Consider the following 20,808-nt stretch of genomic DNA (forward strand, 5'->3'; position numbering starts at 1 on the left):
TAGCAGCCATATTAAATAAATAATACAAGCATTAATAAACTATACTTCAGCAGATAGGTAAGGAGTCCATCAGTCACTAAGACAATTGACAGTCTCTAACTTTATACCAACAACTTTGATTAAGTTTAAGAAACCTGTCAGATTGTTTTCCAGCACAAAAGGAGATGCTTTAGGGCAAAAAACAGCAGAGGTGACTCTCCTTTAAATGTGTTACACAGAATAAGGAATGGTTTAGAAAAGTTACCTCTGTTTTTTTATATCTGTCAAAATGAAAGGAAGTGACTGAAAATCTTGATTATAGCAGTGAAACTTCTCTGGCAAAAGCATGAATGTAGCTTTGACAGTTCAACACTTGACCTGCCCCATTTTCTCTCTGTGCTGCAATAACAGTTGAAAAAAGCTGAGTAGACAGCAAAAACTAACAAAGTGCTAGTTAACTAACTATGGATGTATGCAAATTAGCTAGTCAACCCAGTTAAATGTTTCTCCTCAATTGAACCTCCTGCCTAAGTTAGCATTAATAACTTGGCACCACTTTTGCTAACATTAGATAAGCTAACTGAAAACTGTTCTTGTCTCTCGCTCTCTCTCTCTCTCTGTACACACACACATATATATAGAGAGAGAGGCGTGGAGCGTGTTGATCTATATTTAATATATTATATATATATATATCTATATATATATATATTATATATATATATATATATATATATATATATATTAGTGCTGTCAAAATTTATTTTGGTGATTAATTTTAAACAATTAACGCGCTAAAAAACATTAACGCAATTAACGCGGTTTTGTTTACTTCCGGTGGCGGCTGACCCATAACCTTTTTGAGCGCTGAATCGTACGTCGACGTCGACGCCATTTTGGATGTAGCAAAGTAGAGCTTTGTTTCCCAGATATATTAGTGTGTGTGTGAATGGGTGTATAAGGGCATTAACTTAAAGCCCTCACGAGGGACTGCGCCCTGGGCGGTCGCCCACATTGCCCATAGCTAAAACCGGCCCTGCTTGTTTTAGTTTAGGGCAGATCTGCCACATCCATATGGCGGACGCGTTAACGTATCGCAGCAACGGACCAACCTGCTCAATGAGGCGTCTATGTATATATGTCTATGATCTATCCTAACTTAAGGAGAGTTTATGTATATATGTCTATGATCTATCCTAACTAAAGGAGAGTCTATGGCGGGAAGATGGATAAGGACGGACTTTTAGGGGGAACATTTCATTTTAAAAAGTTGCCCGACGGCTCGTTGCAAAAACAAGGCAATTTGCACAGTTTGCAAAGCCGAATTTAAATTCCACAACACGACTTTAATATATCACCTCAAAGCAAAACACCCTGCTGAAATTACCTCTACAGGACCTCGCCAGTCTACACTACAGGAGTGTGGCACTCGTCAGTATATTTCCTCTTCTGGCTTTTTCCTATTTGCACTGTGCAATGTGCACCTTAAGCCAATAAAATGAATGAATTTAAATATACTTTCTCTGTGTTTATTCTACATTATTTGATCATTTTACATGAAAAAATATTCATTATAAGCTTCAGTCTCCGAAAAAATGCAATTAATTTATTGATAAAATAATTAATATAAATATAATAATTAATTACAGAAATTTTTGCGATTATTAATTATATATTTTTTTATCGATTGACAGCCCTAATATATATAATATATTATATATTTTATATATACACATATATATATATGTGTTGTGTGTGTGGTGTGTGTGTGTGTGTATATATATATATATATATATATATATATATATATATATACATATACATATGTGTGTGTGTGTGTGTGTGTGTGTCTTACATTTATGCTTATACATTAGATGTGATAATAAACACTTTCTTTAGGAAGTTCGTGTTGAGTATAATAATGAAGTAGCTAATGTAGCATCTCACTTTAGAGTTGCATATGCGGAGTGCTTATTAGGCAGTGACGCTAACATTAGCTGTCATTTCTCATTTGCTAGCTATCGATTGATGTAGACAAGTTAGCTCGCTAGTTACCTTGTGTTTTGCTTACATTATGTAACTTTAGATGTGTCTTTTTATATTTTAACCAAAATTCAAAATTTGGTTGTTTGCCTGTTGATGAGTCCTGACTGAGTTTTACTCAACTGTTATTGGAGAGAGCAACAGAGCAACAAGGGGCCTGACTTAAGAAATGTTACTTAAATAAATTTGTATTGTGTCGGGGTGTAAAGGAGGCTTTAAAGTTCACAACATATCTTCCATGGCTCCGTCAGTTGCACAGCAGCCTTTATCAGAGACTTATATTGTTATGTGTATCAATGAATCATCAAAGACCAATGTCAAATTTGAAGTGTCAGTACAGTATCCAGTGCTGCACATATAATACCAATGACATAATGTAGATCTTTGTAGAGCATTGTTACCATCATCATTGTAGGTGAAGTGGCAGGTGAAGAGTGTTAGTGGAGGAGAACAAGCAAAAAGTGAGGAAGTCTAGCAGCATCTTGACGCAATAGTTACAAATAGCATGTCAGTAGGCAGTCAGGTGAATTCTTTTAATCAATCTTAATAGCATTATCTCCAAAGCCAAACAAAACACACTCACAGTCATTGGTAGCCTCATCCAACTTTTCCATAGCATTTATTCAACAATAAAAATAAAATTTCAGTCATTCTGATGTTAGATTTGCTCTGTAGGTTCTCATTTTTCTGTCACTTATGCGACATTATAATCTGATACAATAACATCTTGTCTTTAGAAAATGACAGCTTTGTCACAGATATTGTCAGACATATAGTTAATGCCACAGCCGTCACTGAAAAAAAAAACTCCTTTCTTCCCCTTCCTGCTTAATTTCACTCTCTCTTTGTCGCTTCTCTCTCCTCCCACCGCTCAGCGACACAGTTTAATCCACTTGCTTGACAGGAATTCTTATGCAAGTCTGTGAAACGCACACTGGAAGCACACACTGCCAAATGAACAGACTTTTAGGAAGAGTGCTGCCAAACACAGTGACTGGACACGTCTGTCACCTGGTTTCATCACTGCTACATAGATTCAGACTTCCCCAGGACTCCTCATCTAGTTCAAGGCCTTTCTGGCTGCTTTGCATTCTGGGATTTGCAGTGCTGACTGCCTTACAGTTATGAAAGGGTATAGCATTTGAAGCATGCCTCAGCACTGTTGGGTTTCCACTATCGTGGCCAAGAATCTCTTTGATAATTTGCTTAGTCTTTATTTGCACTCCTTTAATTTGACTTAATTCTGTTTCCTTCTTTTTGTCCTTTCATTTCTCACTTGCAACATGCTTGACGATTTTTGCATGGGAAATATGCACCCGTTTGGTTGTATTTTTTTAAAGAACGACTCTGTGTTTCTGCGTATTTGTGATGGAAAATCCTCTCTCAAGTCTCCTCCTCTGTTTGATCTCTCTCTATCTATCTCTCTCTCTTTCTCTCTCTCTCTCTCTCTCTCTCTCTCTCTCTCTCTCTCTCTTCTGACTTCCTCAGTTGTTTCTCCTCTGTTTGTGTGGTCATTTGCTGCGATGCTGTTCACTGTAATTCTTCACTAACCCTGCCACCCCCCTCCCACCTCCCCTCGCCCCCTCCTCCACCCCTCTCATTACGGTCCTGTGGGGTTCCGCAGTAGTAGAGACGTGGAGTCCTTGTGTGAGCAGGATTGCATTACTGATCCCAAAACCAGTTGTTGATCACGTCTAGTCCTAAAGTAAAGAGGGGGGAGGCCAAATGTCGGTCTCGCTCCAGCATTTTTTCTGTTCGCTTTTTTCGTTCTTAATATTATTTGTTTTTTTGGGGTTATTGAACGACCAAAGCGCAGCTTCATATTTATGACAGGTCATCAGCTCCAACCTGAAGAATTAAGGTGAAGAGCATTTATTTAATGTTGAAGTTTTTATGATTTTTCTCCTCCCCTTTGTGTGCCCTTTTACTGGTGTCCATCTGTTTCTGTTATTTCTGAGATTATTTCTTTTGATGTCTCTTGTCTTGTTCTGGCTTTATGCATCCTGCATGGCCTGAGCGTCAGCCTCGTCCCCGCCTTCTCCTCTTCTATCAATCCTTCTCTTCCTCACTTGTCTTCTTCTACCTCCCTCCTCTTGCCTGTTTGTCTGGAGCGTCCCTGAGCTCTGCTGTCTCCTCTGCTTCCTCTCTGAATGAACTGAACCAGCATGGCTTCCCTGCATCTTCTCTGCCTGTCTTTCCCACAGCACCGTACCTGCTTCCTGAACCGTTCCCCCCTCCACTTTTGGTTTCCTCTCTACGCTTGTTTTTCCAGCTCTCACATGTAACATGTAAAACTTTCATCCATCTACTCATCTCGTGATGTCATAAACAACAAAGAACAATACATGGAAAGATGTATTTATGGTTGAGCTGAGGGACCTATGTCATAATATGTAAGAACACAGAACATAGCCAGTGTGAAGCGGATCATAGTACATGAAAACAGCAGTGTCCATCTTGTCTCAGAGCACTGAGACCTCTCTCTGTCTTCTCACTTTCACTCTCTCTGCTTTAGACCACGGGGAGATGATGGAGATGCAGGGTTTCGGAGGCAGCCCGTCGTCGTGGCAACAAGCCGAAGTAACCACTCATGAGTCGCTGTGCCAGTCCTGCTCCACGGCCGGTAGCAACATGTCGTTCGACTACCCGGCCGGCTGTACCTGTATACATGACCCATCAGACATTCACACGTAGGTCCTGAGAGTGAGATACTGTACGATGCACTGGCAGCCTCAGGTTTTCTCAAACTTCTATCTTTGTTGGTGCAATGTTTCAATAATTATTTACTTCTTAAATGGACTTCTAATGGATTTGATGGAGGCAACATCCATTAAAAAATACACATTAAGGCATTTAAGTTTGTGCTTCAGCTTCATGGTTGCGGCGCCTTCACAGATCAGACTCTGGCTTTGTAATAACGGCTGATTTCTTTTCTGTCCACCAGGATTCCTCTTAAGATGCTCTGCCAGAACATGAAGAGGCAGATCGTCTCCAGAGCCTTTTACGGATGTGAGTACATCATGTTACCTCTACTAGGCTTCATGCATTCACTTCCAGCTGTTTTCTACATATTATGACTTATTATTATGAGCGTGGTATATAAATAATTATACATAGACACCTGCTCTCCTCAACTCTACAGTTACACATAATCTAATCTAATAACATGGAGCAGTGGTTAGCACAGTCACCTCACAGCAAGAACCTCGGCTGGGACCTCTCTGTGTGGAGTTTGCATGTTCTCCCTGTGTCTGCGTGGGTTCTCTGTCCAAAGACATGCACTTAATTGGTGTCTTTAACTTGCCCGTAGGTGTGAGTGTGAATAGTTGTTTGTCTCTAAGTGCCCTGTGATGAACTGGTCACTTGTCCAGGGTGTACCCCACCTCTCGCTCAAAGTCAGCTGGGATAGGCTCCAGCCCCACCGTGACCCTGATGAGGATTTATTTATTTTAGCATTAAAAATATCATTTTGGTTAAACAGCTTCTACATACTGATGTATTAGCCATTACAATATTAACACTGGGTGGTTGTCTAATACATTTGTTAAGTACTGTAAATGTATATAGAATATATAAAACAACAGCAGCAGCTCCATTGTGTTTTAATCCTGCAGAGAACATTACCCATGTTGCATTACTGGCTTCCAGTTGATTTTAAAACTAATTAAAGTGATTAAATATTATGTATGACTCGATGATGTCGACTCGATGCTGCTGGATAAAGCAGTGCGTTTTCAAACTGTAATGAAATATCTCTCTGAATATGTCAAACATGTAATAAATTGCTGGGAAGCATAATGCATTTATAGTGTTATTAAAATATTGTTTTCAGAGAAGGGTTGTTTTTAATTACAGCATCCATCTGAAAAGCTTTTTGCATTATGAGTAGTTAGATAGTTTATTGATCTCAGTGTAACAATACAAATCAAACTTGAGTTATTTAATGAAAGCCGGCTCACACAATATTCCAACAATACACAATATGTAAGTATTATTAAGTAAAATAGCTGTATATTAATATTACACTGAGTGTGTGAGGATAGAGGGAATTCAGCCTTCTGAGACAAATCTGTGATTTTGGGTGATGTAAAGAAATATTTGACTTGACTGTACGGAGGATTTGTCTCAGCTGTGTGTGTCTCACCCATCCATCAGGGCTGGCCTACTGTCGACACCTGTCCACTGTGCGGACTCACCTGTCAGCTCTGGTCAACCACAACATTGTCCCTCCAGACAGGCCCTGCGAGGCTTCCGGGGGCCTCAGCAAAGAGGTGTGGAGCAAGTACCAGAAAGACTGCAAGGTGGGTACAGAGCAGGTTCAAATGGGTCTGCAGCACCACAGACCTCTCTGCTCAGGTTATTTTTATAGTATTAAACACCATCAGGAAGTGGCCCGTATTCAACCAGTTCACCTGTTTTTCTACAGTTGCCCAGAACAGACAAACCAAACACTGATCTAGATTTGACCTTTTGCTTTTTATGTGACCTTGGCAGCCAAAGTTTGTCTTACATGCTTAGAAGGTGAGGGTGAGACATAGGAGAGTATTCATTTGGTTGCAGTTTGCAACTTCACTGCTTGGTGCCACTAAATCCTACACACTGGACCTTTAAATCAATCCTTGTAGATCTTATTTGGGTGAAGATCTAGCAGCTGGATTTCTTATTTTCACCCCTCAGATTTGTTCATAAACATTATGTAGATTGCTAACATGAAATCAGTGATAGTTTACCTACTATACATCATAAGAAACCCTACGGCACATGCAGTTGGACCCTTCTTGAGAGGAAGGACAAGCAGCATGTATTACAACAACATAACAGTTGAGTCTTAATCTTCCTTCTGCACCATCTGACACTCCTCCACCAGAAATCACAGCAGATTGCCAAGTCATCATTGACTTATTGGTATGGATGAAGCCCCAAAGATAAATCATGGTCATCTGCTGTGCTGTGAGTCTTATTTACAGTTTTATGGTATAGAGATAAGCTGACGCAGCCTGTGAGGGATGATCTCTGAGAGATTTATGAGGAGCAAAGATTTCTGTCCTGCCCTAACATTTGAACATTATGACACAATATGTTATATTATGACATAATAATCCAATTTTATAGCACACATTAAGTTTTAGACTGATATGAAAGTAGAGTGTGTTACAACAGCTGTGTGTGTGACTGTATTAGTGAAAGAGAATAAATCTGCAGTTCAGTCGGTGGCAGCAGTGTGCTTTCATGACTTTGGTATATGGCAGAGGGATCAGCGTTTGCACGCTGTGGTGCCCCCAGCATATGCACAATAAATCCATTCAGAGCAGCTATTGGACCTGATGACCCTGTACCACACACACTAACACACACTAACACATCTTTTGGCTTTTATACCAGAAGTAAACGTCTTCTTTGTATCTCTTGTCATCAGTTGTAAATGTGTGTCTAAGGTCATAGTGGAACAGACACAAGCATAGAACCCAAACCTGCAGCAACATGGAGTAGATTGGATTATTTTGTCTTTATTATTTTTATATTTTATTATTGGGTCGGTGTTGTGTTGATACTTTGGGTAGATTAATGTGTAGTATAATAATATGTTTTGTCTGAAAACTTAAATCTTGAATATTCCAGATAGCATGGCAACGTTGATTCAATGACAGTTTCGTTGATTCAGTGTTGGTCTGCTATCTGAGATGTGACTGATAAGTATATCTGTCTTATGTCTGTCTGTGTAGTAAAAGATTGAAGATTCTGCTTTGAAATGCATTCACAAATCAAATGGAGTATAACACCTGAACACCCTGTGCAGCCTCACAGTGCTGTTAAAACTCACATCTCTGTATGTCTCTGTATATTACCATATACCTTGTTCTTTAAAGGCCAGTTCATACCGCTAATTGTGTTTAAACTTTTCCTAACTTTATAATTGAGCGTCTCTGTTCAGTGTGTTTTGATTATTCTGTCGTCCTCTCGTATATAGTCTTGCCTCCTTCGCTGTATATTAATTGTAAGTCAGAGATCATGCACTGCTCCTGCAGTCTCCACCCCGCTCGGCTCTCTAATGAAAATTTAATGAGTTTCAGTGAGATGAAGTCTCATTACAGAGTGCAGTATGATACCATGGTAGCTATTAAAGCAGCCACTATAATCATTCATCAACTCCAACAAAGTTATCATTACTAATTTACACTCTATTCATATCTGCCTCCTTTACCTTCTGCACTCATCTCCATCTTCCTCTGTATGGATCCTAATCACTCTTTCTCTGCTTCCATTATTCATGCACTTCCACGATGCTCTCACCACTCATACAAGGCTTCTACTTCCCGTCATTCTTCTTCTCATTCATATTTCTATTACCTTTTTCTGTGTGTGTGCGTGTGTGTGTGTGTGTGTGTGTGTGTGTGTGTGTGTGTGTGTAGAACTACAAGGAGCTGGAGCTGCTAAGGCTGGTTTATTATGGCGGAGTGCAGCACGACATCAGGAAGGAGGTCTGGCCTTTCCTGCTGGGACACTACAAATTCGGCATGGGTAAAAAAGACATGAGCCAGGTACAGCACACACACACACACAGTCACACACTGTCTTCATGTGTCTCTTAATTTGAAAAGCAATGTGCCTGTTTTTTCTTCCCTGTGAAGATTGACTCGAAGATCAGCGAGCGCTACCAGCAGGTGATGCGGGAGTGGAAGGCCTGCGAGGTGATCGTCAAGCAGAGGGAGAAGGAGATGCAGTCGGCCATCTTTGCTAAACTCTCGTCAGGCAGCAGCATTGACAGCCACGTGCTGCGACTCGTTCACAGAGACTCCACACTTAGCAACGAGGTGAAGATCCAACACATTCTCACATCCAACATCAAACAACAGACCTGTTTGTTAGACCTAGTAATACAGAGAGGATTTGTGACCATACAGTGCATGGTTTCCCGACCTCAGGGTCATGATCACCTTCAGGAATCGCCAAGCTTCAGAGTCTTCTTCATTTTAAGGGGTGTAAGAAAACTTTTTTTTTAAATATACACAGTTGAGGCAGCTGTAGCTCTGGAGGTAGAGCAGGTCATCCACTAATCAGATGATCAGTGGTCTGTCCTCCAGTCTGTCGAAGTGTAATTGGGCAAGATACTGAACCCCAAATTGCTTCTAATGCTGTGCCATTGTGTGTGAATGTGTATGAATGGTTAGCTCCTAAAACCGATGAGCAGTTGGCACCTTGTATGATGGCTAATGCCATCAATGTATGAATGTGTGTGAATGTGTGAATAAGATATGTAGTGTAAAAGTGCTTTGAGTGGTCAGAAGACTAGAAAGGAGATATAAAAGTACAGTCCATTTACCATTATCTTAGCTTTTCATTCATTCCTGTGAAGAAATCTAAATGTTTAGTTGTTTATCACTTAGTCACATTACTCAGTGATAGAAAAGAGGTCCCAAAAGGAAAAAGGTTGGTCTAGAATAATGGTCCTGATATATGATGTTGGGAATGATTAGCACAATGTAAACCCAAAAAAGATCATATGGTTTTGACAAGAACAGTACATAAACATACACTGACTGATGAGGGTGAGCTGTATCATGGATCAGATGGTATTAAAAGGTATTAGAGGGTATCTGTATCAGAGGGTGACATGAAGACAGGCGACAGAAACACTCACATGATACGTGAAAGCATAACCTCCATCCTGCGTCACCGTTCCTCTTCTAAAGTTCCATCCTTCTTCAGGTGTTTATGTCGGTGGACGAGCCCGAGGCGGGGAGCCAGGAGACCCCCAGTGGAGAGGACAGTACCCCCACCATGACCACCCTGGTTCCTCCCGCAGCACTCCCCCAAGAGGAGCGTCCTCTGGTGGAGTTTGACTCCCCTGACTCGGGTCTCCCCTCCTCCAGAAACTACTCAGTGACCTCTGCTCATTCCCAGATCCTGTCCAGCATAGACGACGGTCAGAGCATGGAGGAGGAAGGGGGGGGCGGGGAGGAGGGCAGCACTCCAGGTGTGCTGGGGGGGCGTCAGGACTCTCTGACTGAGGACAGGCTGTGCAGCCAGCTGGACAAACTGGTGACCAATGGAGCAGCTGCAGAGGGGATATCACCTTCACTGTCCTCATATACGGTGTGTGCAGTCTTTTTAATGTTTATTCACTCTGAGTGAGCAGGTCTTGAACCAAGGAAGCAGACTGATGTTGCCCATAGTGGAACATTCTGATTGACATGTAGTCACTCACTAACAGAAATGTTTGCTCTGTGCAGATTGAGCTGTTGGACACAGTTGCTCTGAACCTCCACAGGATCGACAAAGATGTGCAGCGCTGTGACCGCAACTATTATTACTTCACCACAGCCAACCTGGAGAAACTACGCAACATCATGTGCAGGTATGTGGAAGAAGTACGGAGTTGTATTGACTGTTATACAGATGATGTGTAACATGAGAGATGTCACAAACAGATAATTATCACTTAACTCTGCGGTTCCCCTCAGCTCTGTTGAGCCTTGTAGCATCTTTGAGCCTATTTATTTGATTTTACAACTTTACTGTTTTCATCATTGTCATTTTTAGCAGGCAGCTGTTTCAGCAAATGAGCTCTGACAAACTCACTGTACATTCAGCACCAAACAACAGGCAGAGAGTTAGTAACTAGCTGGTGAACATTGCATTTAGCATATAAGTAAAATCAAACTAAAAAAAAGTAAATATTTAACTCACATTCTCTAGACAGTGACTTTACTGTATGCTATTGTGCTTCATGTCTTTGCACTTTGCTAATATTTTCACAATATGAACATCAGAAAAAATCAGTCACTGCCAAAGTGAAGTTTAAATAAGTGTAAAAACCTTTCCCATGACATGGTTGGATAAACTAGTTACTATGATCAACATGCAGCATAGACTTGGTTATAAGTCTACACTCCATATCTCCTCATGCGCCTCTGTTTTGTGGGGTCCCCCAAAGGTCTATTCTGGGTCCCCTCTTGTTTCCTATACTGTATACATGCTACCCCAGGAAAATATAGCAGATGCACAGACATAATATTTCTATGTAGATGACATACAACTCTATATGTCTTTAAAGCTTGCTGCGGCTGCTGCTGCTGATGATGATGTAAAAATAAAAAGTATCAATATTACAATTTAAAAAGTCCTGCATTCTAAACTTTATTTAAGTAGGACTTCACTGCAGTTGTACTTTGCCACAGTGTGACACGTATGTTAATGTGTAGAGCTGAATGATGAATGATGTGTTTACTCTCGTTTGTCTCCGTCTGCTCTCTGCAGCTATGTGTGGGAGCATCTAGAGATGGGTTATGTTCAGGGCATGTGTGACCTGCTTGCCCCGCTCATGGTCATCCTGGATGATGGTGAGAAGAAAAAATCATCATAGAGGGAAAATATATTATGCTTCACAAAAATGAGAAATATATAAATAGATGTGATAGGTGAGAGACAAAGCAATAGTTCTGGCTACATGACTCTATGTTCTTCCTGTGTGTGTGTGTGTGTGTGTGTGTGTGTGTGTGTGTGTGTGTGTGTGTGTGTGTGTGTGTGTGTGTGTGTGTGTGTGTGTGTGTGTCAGAGTGCCTGGCGTACAGCTGTTTCACTCAGCTAATGAAGAGGATGAGTCAGAACTTCCCTAACGGTGGTGCCATGGACACACACTTTGCCAACATGAGGTCGCTGATCCAGGTGATGGATAACTCTTACACTGTGTGTGTATGTCACTTCTGCTAAAACTCACTGACGTCCTCTCTGCTCTCACTCTGATATCAGATCCTGGACTCTGAGCTGTTTGAACTGATGCAGCAGAACGGAGATTACACTCACTTCTACTTTTGTTACCGCTGGTTCTTGCTGGACTTCAAGAGAGGTGAACAAACACATCCGTACTCTCACTCTCACTCACCTCATTGATTTGTCTTCTTCAAAGCTGCATTAAGTCATTTTGACTACTGTGGAGGCTGAAAGACTCCTGATCACTCTCCCACAGTCAGCAGTGTTTGCAGATGGGAACCGGACAGTTGCCCTTTTTCTTGTTGTATTGCGCTAGAGAAGCTCCTCGTGGTTAGTTAAAGCCTCGGCTCGATGGGGGTCATGGTCATGGGAGGGGGGATTGATGATTTAAACCTCTGGCATGCTTACAGTATGTAGTTCATGTGATGCTCATGACTGGCAGATATTCTAAAACTGTAGACTAAAAGGTGGAACAATCAACAAATGTGTAGAATAACAAGGAAATAAATGGCCAAATATGTACATCCTCCTATTCTGGAGTCAAGAGAGGTGAAACCATGGTAACATCATGTCCAAATGCCTTTAAGAGGTACAGTATATGCTGCACCAAGTGTTCATGATGTTACACATTCATAATTCTACATGATGTTTCTCTTCTCAGCTGCACCAAACGTAATCTGTGTAATCTAAGCAGGAATGTGTTAAAGGGATAAAAGTCTGGAATGTATCTGCAATTATTAAAACTCAACTACCATGTTTTAGCTCCCCAGAAAGACTGATTAGAGCTAGTTAGGAAGTAGGAGGGTTAGAGTCTCTAAAAATGCTGCTTCTCTGTTTATGTGTGTGTGTGTGTGTGCACACAGAGCTCCTGTACGAGGACGTGTTTGCGGTGTGGGAGGTGATCTGGGTGGCTCCCAGGATTTCCTCTCAGCACTTTGTCCTCTTTCTGGCCTTGGCCTTGGTCACAGTTTACCGTGAGATCATCATGGACAACAACATGGACTTCACTGATATCATCAAGTTCTTCAATGGTGAGAGACAATCACTCTCAGTAGCATTAGTATACTCAGTAGTAAGTGTATGTACTTTTATCCTGTCACAGTGGCCATCAGTGGACAACAGATACTGTATCTACAGTTTGTTGTGAGCTGTTTCATTTTGTAGTCAAATGTTTCATACTGTTTTCAGAAAAGTACAGGGGGTAAACAATATGGATAAGTATGTCAATATATGTAATGTTCAATTAAGAAACTTGAAGTGTGTTTTTGTCTAATCAAGTGAATTAAATAAGTTTTATAACAAAGTAGACAGAAACACAAATCCAGTGGTTCTTGTCACTGATGCACTGTGTCGAATACACCCAGACATGTTAAAGGAATAGTTAACTCCATAGAGTTATACTGTACTGTTATATTTCATTAGGTATTTTATATGAAAGCATGTTTTATCACGTAGTGTTTTAAAAAATTGTGTAGCTCAATTCTTCCCAACCAGGTGTGTGTTTCAGCTAATATGAAAAAAAAATAGAAATCATGATTTGGTTAAAAATATAAATTCATACACATATTGGTGTTTAGGTGGAAAATAAACAAATAGGATTACAAATTCGTCATAGGTTGGTCTTGTAGTATATTTTCTTTCACAAAAAACAATAAACTGATTGTACCCCTGATCACAACCTGCTGTGATTTTGAGTGTGTGAAATTAGTTAACTGGAGAGCAGAGACGTTGAATTGGAAAATTAAAAATAATGGATTAATAGTTAGCTAAGTAGAGATAAATGGTTGAAACAGTCTATCTTTGCCGCAGGGGTAGCATGTATATAGAAAAAGGGAAGGGACCCAGAATAGACCCCTGGGGGACCCCATAAAAGAGTGTGTGCTGTTCATGCAGCTGATGTGGAAACTGTTTTGCATATTTCTGTTGCTGCCTCTCTAACAATGTATCTGATCCACAGAGATGGCTGAGCGCCATGATGTCCAAAATATCTTGAAGATCGCACGTGAGCTGGTGCACAAAGTCCAGTCTATGATGGACAACAAGTGACGAGGAGGAGGAGTGTCCGACCCTGCAGGACACTCAGCTCTTCCTCTCATCCCTCAGAGAGACAGAGTGTTTCCAGGCCTCCACTAATCCAGAGCAGGTCCAGGGAGTCCAGGTCTCCTCCCTGCCCAGATAAAGGCCCTAGGAGTGGGGCAGGAGTGCTGCTGAGGTGGCCTGGCTCTGGAGTTTGGCCTCAATCTGTTTACATTTACCTTCACATGGAATGCCCATGGTTTCTGTTCAGACATGTGGATTTGTCTGCATGCTTGTGAGTTTGATCACACTGTGAACGCATTCTTGAGTCTCCCCAGTCCTACAGAGCTTGTGTGCGTGCATGACAACACACACACACACACACATACACACACACACTCCGATACAACATTGGCTCTATCAATACTCCAGTTTTTTACAGAGTCGCCTATTTCCTGACTCTGATCCAGAACATGTTGGATGCCTGTCAGCGTTTGACAGATGTGATCCTCCATGCAGTTCTAGCAGAGGAGTGTGGGAGTGCAGGATTTACATACAACATTGTCAGAGGAGCAGAAGACTTAGCCACGAAGAAGTTTTCATTAGTGACCAAATGGACTGTGCCAACTACCTTTTCATGAGTGTTTTCTACAACAAGCATGTGTGTTTTTAACCCCTCGCACCTCACCCCCTTCTCTTCTTTTTGTCCAAGAGTTCATTAATCACACAAATGTTGCCTTTATCAGTAACAGCCCAAGGTACTTAGTTGTGAGGGTTTCCTTCATGGTGCCTGTGAAGGCCTCACCAGAGTCGGTGGAGGCCGGAGGCGCCACAAGAGGCCAAACTGTTGAGAAAGTGAAGAAGAGTGAAGAATGAATTGCAGCCAACTTTTCCTGAGCATGTTAGTCAGTGGTCAAAGTGTGTTCAAATCTTCATCCAAGTCAGAAGAAACAGCAGCAGAGCACAACAGTAACGACAAAAGCACACAGGCCTTCCTCCTCACTTTAATATAAAGCTGCTCTGTTTTATAACGCAGAGCTTGATCTGCCACTGGAGACAATGAGCCCATGCCTCTGGTCAGATTTCTGGGAATTTTAAATGTCTAGAGGAGGGATTATTTTATTTACCCACATATTACACTTTCTGATTTTAGAACATCTTAAAATGTTTTTAGGCAAAAAAAAAAAAAAAGTATTAGACTGATGATTTAATATGATCCAACACCTTTTAGACCAACGTTTAAACACAAAAAGGTAAATGAATTAATACAAAGTCATTTTTGTTGTCTTTTCTTCTCCCCTGCTCATTTATTCTCTTTAGTTTTTGTACTAAAGGCAGGTTTGGACTCCTGACGTCAATATTTCAAAAACTTTGGCTACAGCTTTGTTTCAGTTCTCCAGTAACAGTGACAGAAGAGCACATTTGGAAAGATGAAAAAATGGATTATTATAGATCTGAGGACAGTTAGAAGAAACAACATAACATAGACATTGAAATGAAAAATGAAAATGAATAAGGTAGGCATTGTTCAATATTTTTATTATTGTTAACAAATCCCATGAAAAGAACAAAACCATCCATCCAGCTTCCCTACCCTGTGTGTGGCCTTAATCTTTCAAGTTTCACCTGGGTACTGTAGTTTTATAATAATAATTAAAAAAAACCTCAAACGTGAGTAAATATTGCATTTCTTAGGGACTATTTTAGAAGTGGATTAATACACAATTTGGTGCTGTACAGCAGCAGGACTACGGCTTTTTTGAAAATGAGTCCTGTCTGGAAATGTGTAACGAAGGATTATATGTATATATGTGTGTGTAGCACAGAGTAATGAGATCTATCAGGCTTTGCATGGAAAAATAACACTCGTTGGTAGGTTGCATTCATTGTTGGTTTGGGTTTGCACATGGGATAAGTTTACAGTAAGAGAAATGGTGAATATTTCCAGCCTTATCCAGGTTTTCCTTTGGAACTGGAGTCAAACAAGCTCACTGATCTGAAGTCTGTTGAACTTCTTTTTGCGTTCAGCAGCACCGTCAGGAAAAGTGGTTGCAATTGTCCATGTTGATTCTCCTCCTGCCTAAAGTCCAGCCTCTAAAAATAAAAGCATGCTTGGACTGGGCTGAACAGAACAGATTTAAGGTCCCTGAGAAGAAGAAGCTGCTTTTAATGCCAAACGTTCTCGAGTGTTCGCTGAGTCAGTATTAGGTTGGTTTAGGCGTTACGGTAACAGCACAGGGACATTTTTTGATACTGTTTTCCCAACACTCCCCCTCATCAGTGTGACCCTTATCTCCACCCTCCTTAAAATGTCCAACACGGCTGCATATGATTGGTCATCCAGCACGGACCTGCACCTGTGATTCAAGTGCCAAGAGTCTTCCCCAATCCTGAAGTGTACTGTAGTCATCCGGCTCTCTGATTCGCTAGTTTGATCCCAGGAATGGGCAGTGGTGTGGATATACCCTCGCTACGGCCCCCCCAACCCCACCCCCAACCCGCTCCTGCTGCCATGGTGACGGAGGAGGGTCGGCACGGGGAATCCAGGGCCCATAGCAGAGCTTTTTTCTTCCAATCAGGACATTGTGTACCAAAGCCTTGAAACAGCCCCCTCTGTGGCATGACGACAATGTGCAATTTCATACTGCATCTTGAAGACTGACTGTTTACTATGTGTGTAAAATATTTTTGAAAATGGTGATCTTGGATTCTTTAACTACTGTGCAATTTGAGAAAATCCATCAAAGTCTATATTGCTGTATATACGAATACGAACCGAAAGCCCAATATTTCTATGAAGACAGTGAGAACATAAATATATAACTTATTTTGAGATCTATTTTTATGTTGGTTTTAGCAGCACTAGTCAGAGTGTATACTGTGCAGAAATGCAGAATGTGTGCAGACTATGTTACACGTTGACTGTTAAGTGTTCTTTCTCAATGTTGTGCACTGACAAATTTCTATTTATTTAGAGAGCCAACGATTGCATTGCTGAATATGTATTGGTAAGGATGTATCATTTGCCTTGAATGTAATGTATTATTAAATAAGAGGTTGTTCATTAACGGGCTGCTGTCTTTCCTCTTAACTGTTGATACTACAGAGAAGTGAGTCCACAGAGCCTTTTAGCACCTTTCAGCTCATTGTTTTGTTTTTATAACTTCACTATTGTGGTTCAGTCGAGGTGTCACTGTACACTTAAACACTTAATGCTGAGAATAATGGACGTCCAGTTCTCACGGTAGAAAGACCGGACAGTCATTTCTGATTGATCACAGTGAAAGCACCACAGCTGGAACATGGATTATTTAAATATAGTGTTTTGAATATTAGACACTTTCTATCCAAATATGTGAACTAAAAACTAACTAAACCAAAACTAAGAATGTTTAATCAAACTTAATCTCACACACACACAAAATTATGCACATATTGTGCAGTCAAAAAGCAATGTGATAAAGTACGATGATTAAAGACGTGCAATGACTGAGCTTCCTAATGAGGTCACAGAGGCACAGATTTTGGTGTAACATTTCATTTATCTTAATGTCTTTATGTTTTACAAAAGGAGCCAGTTTATCATTTAAAGTTACTTTAATTTGGAAATACTAATAAAACTATTACAATAATCTTTTAGCAAAAAAAATATGAGTGTTTATTTTTCACAAAGCAGATGTTCAGACTCCAGATTTATCAGAATTACTTTTATTTTGGGCCTGTTTGATGAAACTTCAGATTTTGATATGGTGTCACGTGCTTTACATCAGGAAACAATGCATGGATAGCGTAGATACTTTATTGGTGCAAATTCCTTTCAAACTTAAAATTAGCAAAAATTCCACAGAGCCTGTCATCCTGTCACACTGTGACCTCGGGGCACTGCAGCCTTGTTCATGTAAAGAAGAATTTACTTCTTCCAAAGAGTATGATCATCTGTGTGTGTGTGTGAGCTGTGTGGTGACATTAAGCCTTTACAAGAAGAAGAAAGAGACTGACAGGTTTTTTAAAAAAAGCTTTGTTTATCACGGTTGATACTTCAAACTGATCAGTATCCATGACATTGCACAATACAAAGGCATGAAAAAAATGTAACATTAAAATAGGTATTGCATCTTCCAAAAGCTAATTTCCCCATTCATAAATACTTCTTGCAATTTCAGTTCACTTTTTTTTCTCTAAATAGCCGAAATCATTTCTAAAAATCGATGAGCGTGATGTGACACCAAAAATAACAATCAGCAGACATTCTGTGTGACAAGTATTAGTATCTTTTTCTGTACAGTACAACATAGAAGGCCAAGAGTTCTCCGGAGACGACGAGTGGTAGCAGCCCGGGGGAGTGGGGTGCTGCTGTGGTCATGTGAACTCTGTAAGGTGCTGAGGCCAACACAGATGGTGAGATGGGTGAGACGTTGTCCATGATTTTCTGTTCCACTGCACCGAGTCCTGTCCAATCAGAGCACAGGTGGAGAGATGAAACATTATTTATTATTTTACAACCACAGTTAAAGGAAAAGTTTGATCATTTGGGAAATATCCTTCACTTTGTAGAGCTGAGCTGTGTCGCCTGGATCTGTCTGAAAATAATAAAACATAAATACAGCACTAACCAAGCTCACTCATTAACACGTTATGTGTACATTTTGTTTAATTTTTACACCAACACAATTATAAAAACAGTGTTTTTAAGGGCTGGCAGGCAACCAGCAGACACTGTAGGAAAATAGTGCAGCCAAGAAATAGAATAGAGGTCCGACATGACATGCATCCTCTCATCACTCTCAACAAGAATTCATGGATTTCCCAAAATGTTTAACTTTTCCTTTAATCATCAAAAGTTTTGATTTTATTTTTCAAATTAAAACACATCCTGTGCTTCCAGCTCAAACGTCTGTGAGGACTTGCTGAGTAAACTGGATTGGCTCTGTGGATTTTTACTGTTTTCTGTCATTTTGTTTGAAACTAAATATTTATTGATTAATCACAGCTGCATTTGTCTAAACTGAAATACTTCAGTCATCAAATGTATCAGTGTGTACGTCAGGATGCTGCAGGGTAGTCTGGGTTTTTCAGACACATCTGTGTGTGTGTGTGTGTGTGTGTGTGTGTGTGTGTGTGTGTGGTCCTCATTAGAAGCTCACTGATTGGTCAGCTTTCTTTCACAGAATGTTTAAACAGTGTGTCCATTACAGAGTCTGTCCACCAGAGAGCAGCGATGAGTTGATTTTCACTGTAAAACGTGCTCTGACTGTTCAGGTGTTCAGTTTAATCAAATCTAATAAAATGTTTCATTCATCATCATTTATCAGATTATTAAAAAATAATTAGAAGGGATCAAATACGTTTACACAATTACTGTAGGACTGTACTTGACAATGTCATCAGTCAGGGAGCCCTCAGTGAACTCATCGTCATTCATTTGTTTATTTGCCAGTCAGTCAGTGTGCAGTAGCTGTAGAGGTACAGACACACAGACAGCTGTAGACCTGAACCCAAGCTGAGTGTGAGTGAGGCCGAGGCAGCTGATAGAGGAGGCGAGGTCTTGTCCGTTCAGTAAGGTCATTTGTGGTTTGATATCTAGTGCTGCTTCCAATCTATTGTTAGTTAGCATGTATTAGCTCAAAGGGCTAACTCAGCTGCATAAACGCTGCTGTGACCTTGAACGCCCTGATTTAAAAATCTGTCACTTGAATAAAGGATGCTTGAGAGTCTTGATTAACAAAACATGAAACAAATTGAGGAATGTTCGGATTGAACAGTCGGGTACAGTGAGCAGCATCTTAGCGATGTAGCTGGTGGGGGTGGAGCTCATGCTGTTTACTATTTCATTCATAAAGTCAGAAAGTGTCATACGTCATGAGCAGCTGTACCTGTATGTTGTAGTGTGGCACTCTCTCTGCTCCTAACTGGGGTTGGGTTTCTCTGCAGACCTCTGAATCTGTATGGAGAGAAAGGGCAGGAGACAGACAGACAGACAGACAGACAGCAGTTACAGTCTCTGCTCTCAGGATGACATGCAGCTCTGCGGCAATGTAAGGAATCACCAGAGGATGGCCACAGTCAGCCGCCAACATATTTATGATCTTTATCCCTCATTGGATGATTGATCAGAATGCATCATTAGCAAATCAAATCACTGTGATTCTAAGACATGGAGACACGAGATGCAGGTGTGTCTAACTACCAGAGGAGGGCAGGAGAGCTCTGCAGCCAGCATCAGGCTCTCAGACCGAGAGACAGCAAGACAACACAAAGAAACTAACAAACAAAAGAACCACTAAAAACATGGAGACGATCATGAAGCGGAGACCAGGAAAACAACAAAAGGTGGCATTATGCGGCGGGAAACTCGAAAACAAGAGATGAGTAACTGTGAGCAGATGGAAGTCTGTGACGAGATCTTCCACTGAGCTGCAGATGACTGAACTGAAAATCAGACACTTAAAAAAAGCTGAATTTGGAAATCAAAAGAAGAAGCTCAACGACAGGCAGGAATGTTACTGTACCTGTGACTGTTCTTTTAGGAAATCTGGGAGCTGAAATTCACCTTTAAAGACCTGGAAAAACAAAGGAGCAGGTTTAGAGCTCCACAAACGTCCAGTCTGCAGGAGGTCATCAGCTGGATCAGCACTTTGATCAGAGCAGCATTCTACAGGATTATCAATCCAGTTCTGTGACATCGCATCATGCAAGGTGAACAAATCCATCCTAGTGGAGGAGGAGGAGGAGGAGGCTGGACACATGCCAGTGACTTCAGAGCAGTGTGTGTGCGTGTGCGTGTGCGTGTGCGTGTGCGTGTGCGTGTGTGTGAGAATCGTCATGCTGAATGCAAACATCAGTGTAACACGAGGTGCGTCTGTCAGCCGGTCATGAAGAAGAAGGTGAACAAACAGTGAGGATGGAGAGAAGCTGAACATCAGAGGGAGTGAAGAGCTGCTGCAGTCCATCAGGAGGCAGCAGTGAGGCAGACAAGACAAGACAAGTATCTCATCCTGACTCATGTATGATCTTATTTGATCTTCTATGTATTGTAATATATATATATATATATATATA

General features: G+C 40.9%; 2 protein-coding genes across 6 annotated transcripts in view; one reads left to right on the top strand and one right to left on the bottom strand.

Moving 5' to 3' along the window:
- sgsm2 (small G protein signaling modulator 2) overlaps positions 1-16,817 on the top strand; it is a 94,922-nt gene extending 78,105 nt beyond the window's left edge. For all 4 annotated transcript variants that reach the window (XM_019259381.2, XM_019259382.2, XM_019259383.2 and 1 more), the window contains 12 exons: positions 4,538-4,712; positions 4,967-5,031; positions 6,178-6,323; positions 8,433-8,561; positions 8,652-8,834; positions 9,730-10,116; positions 10,254-10,378; positions 11,281-11,363; positions 11,579-11,688; positions 11,773-11,869; positions 12,597-12,764; positions 13,691-16,817. In XM_019259381.2, the coding sequence (XP_019114926.2) occupies positions 4,538-4,712; positions 4,967-5,031; positions 6,178-6,323; positions 8,433-8,561; positions 8,652-8,834; positions 9,730-10,116; positions 10,254-10,378; positions 11,281-11,363; positions 11,579-11,688; positions 11,773-11,869; positions 12,597-12,764; positions 13,691-13,779 (1,757 nt within the window). In that variant the 3' untranslated portion in view covers positions 13,780-16,817. The remainder of the gene's footprint in view (positions 1-4,537; positions 4,713-4,966; positions 5,032-6,177; positions 6,324-8,432; positions 8,562-8,651; positions 8,835-9,729; positions 10,117-10,253; positions 10,379-11,280; positions 11,364-11,578; positions 11,689-11,772; positions 11,870-12,596; positions 12,765-13,690) is intronic.
- A 934-nt stretch (positions 16,818-17,751) lies between these two features.
- Positions 17,752-20,808, bottom strand: part of tpst1 (tyrosylprotein sulfotransferase 1) — a 53,186-nt gene continuing 50,129 nt past the window's right edge. Inside the window, exons 4-6 of one of the 2 annotated variants that reach the window (XM_019259385.2) lie at positions 20,259-20,309; positions 19,623-19,690; positions 17,752-18,198 (exon numbers count right to left, since the gene is read on the bottom strand). In XM_019259385.2, coding sequence (XP_019114930.1) covers positions 19,655-19,690; positions 20,259-20,309 — 87 coding nt within the window. In that variant the 3' untranslated portion in view covers positions 17,752-18,198; positions 19,623-19,654. The remainder of the gene's footprint in view (positions 18,199-19,622; positions 19,691-20,258; positions 20,310-20,808) is intronic. The other variant, XM_019259386.2, reaches the window with a different exon arrangement.

This window comes from Larimichthys crocea, chromosome VII, assembly GCF_000972845.2.
Source record: "Larimichthys crocea isolate SSNF chromosome VII, L_crocea_2.0, whole genome shotgun sequence".
Classification (NCBI taxonomy): Eukaryota; Metazoa; Chordata; class Actinopteri; family Sciaenidae; genus Larimichthys; species Larimichthys crocea.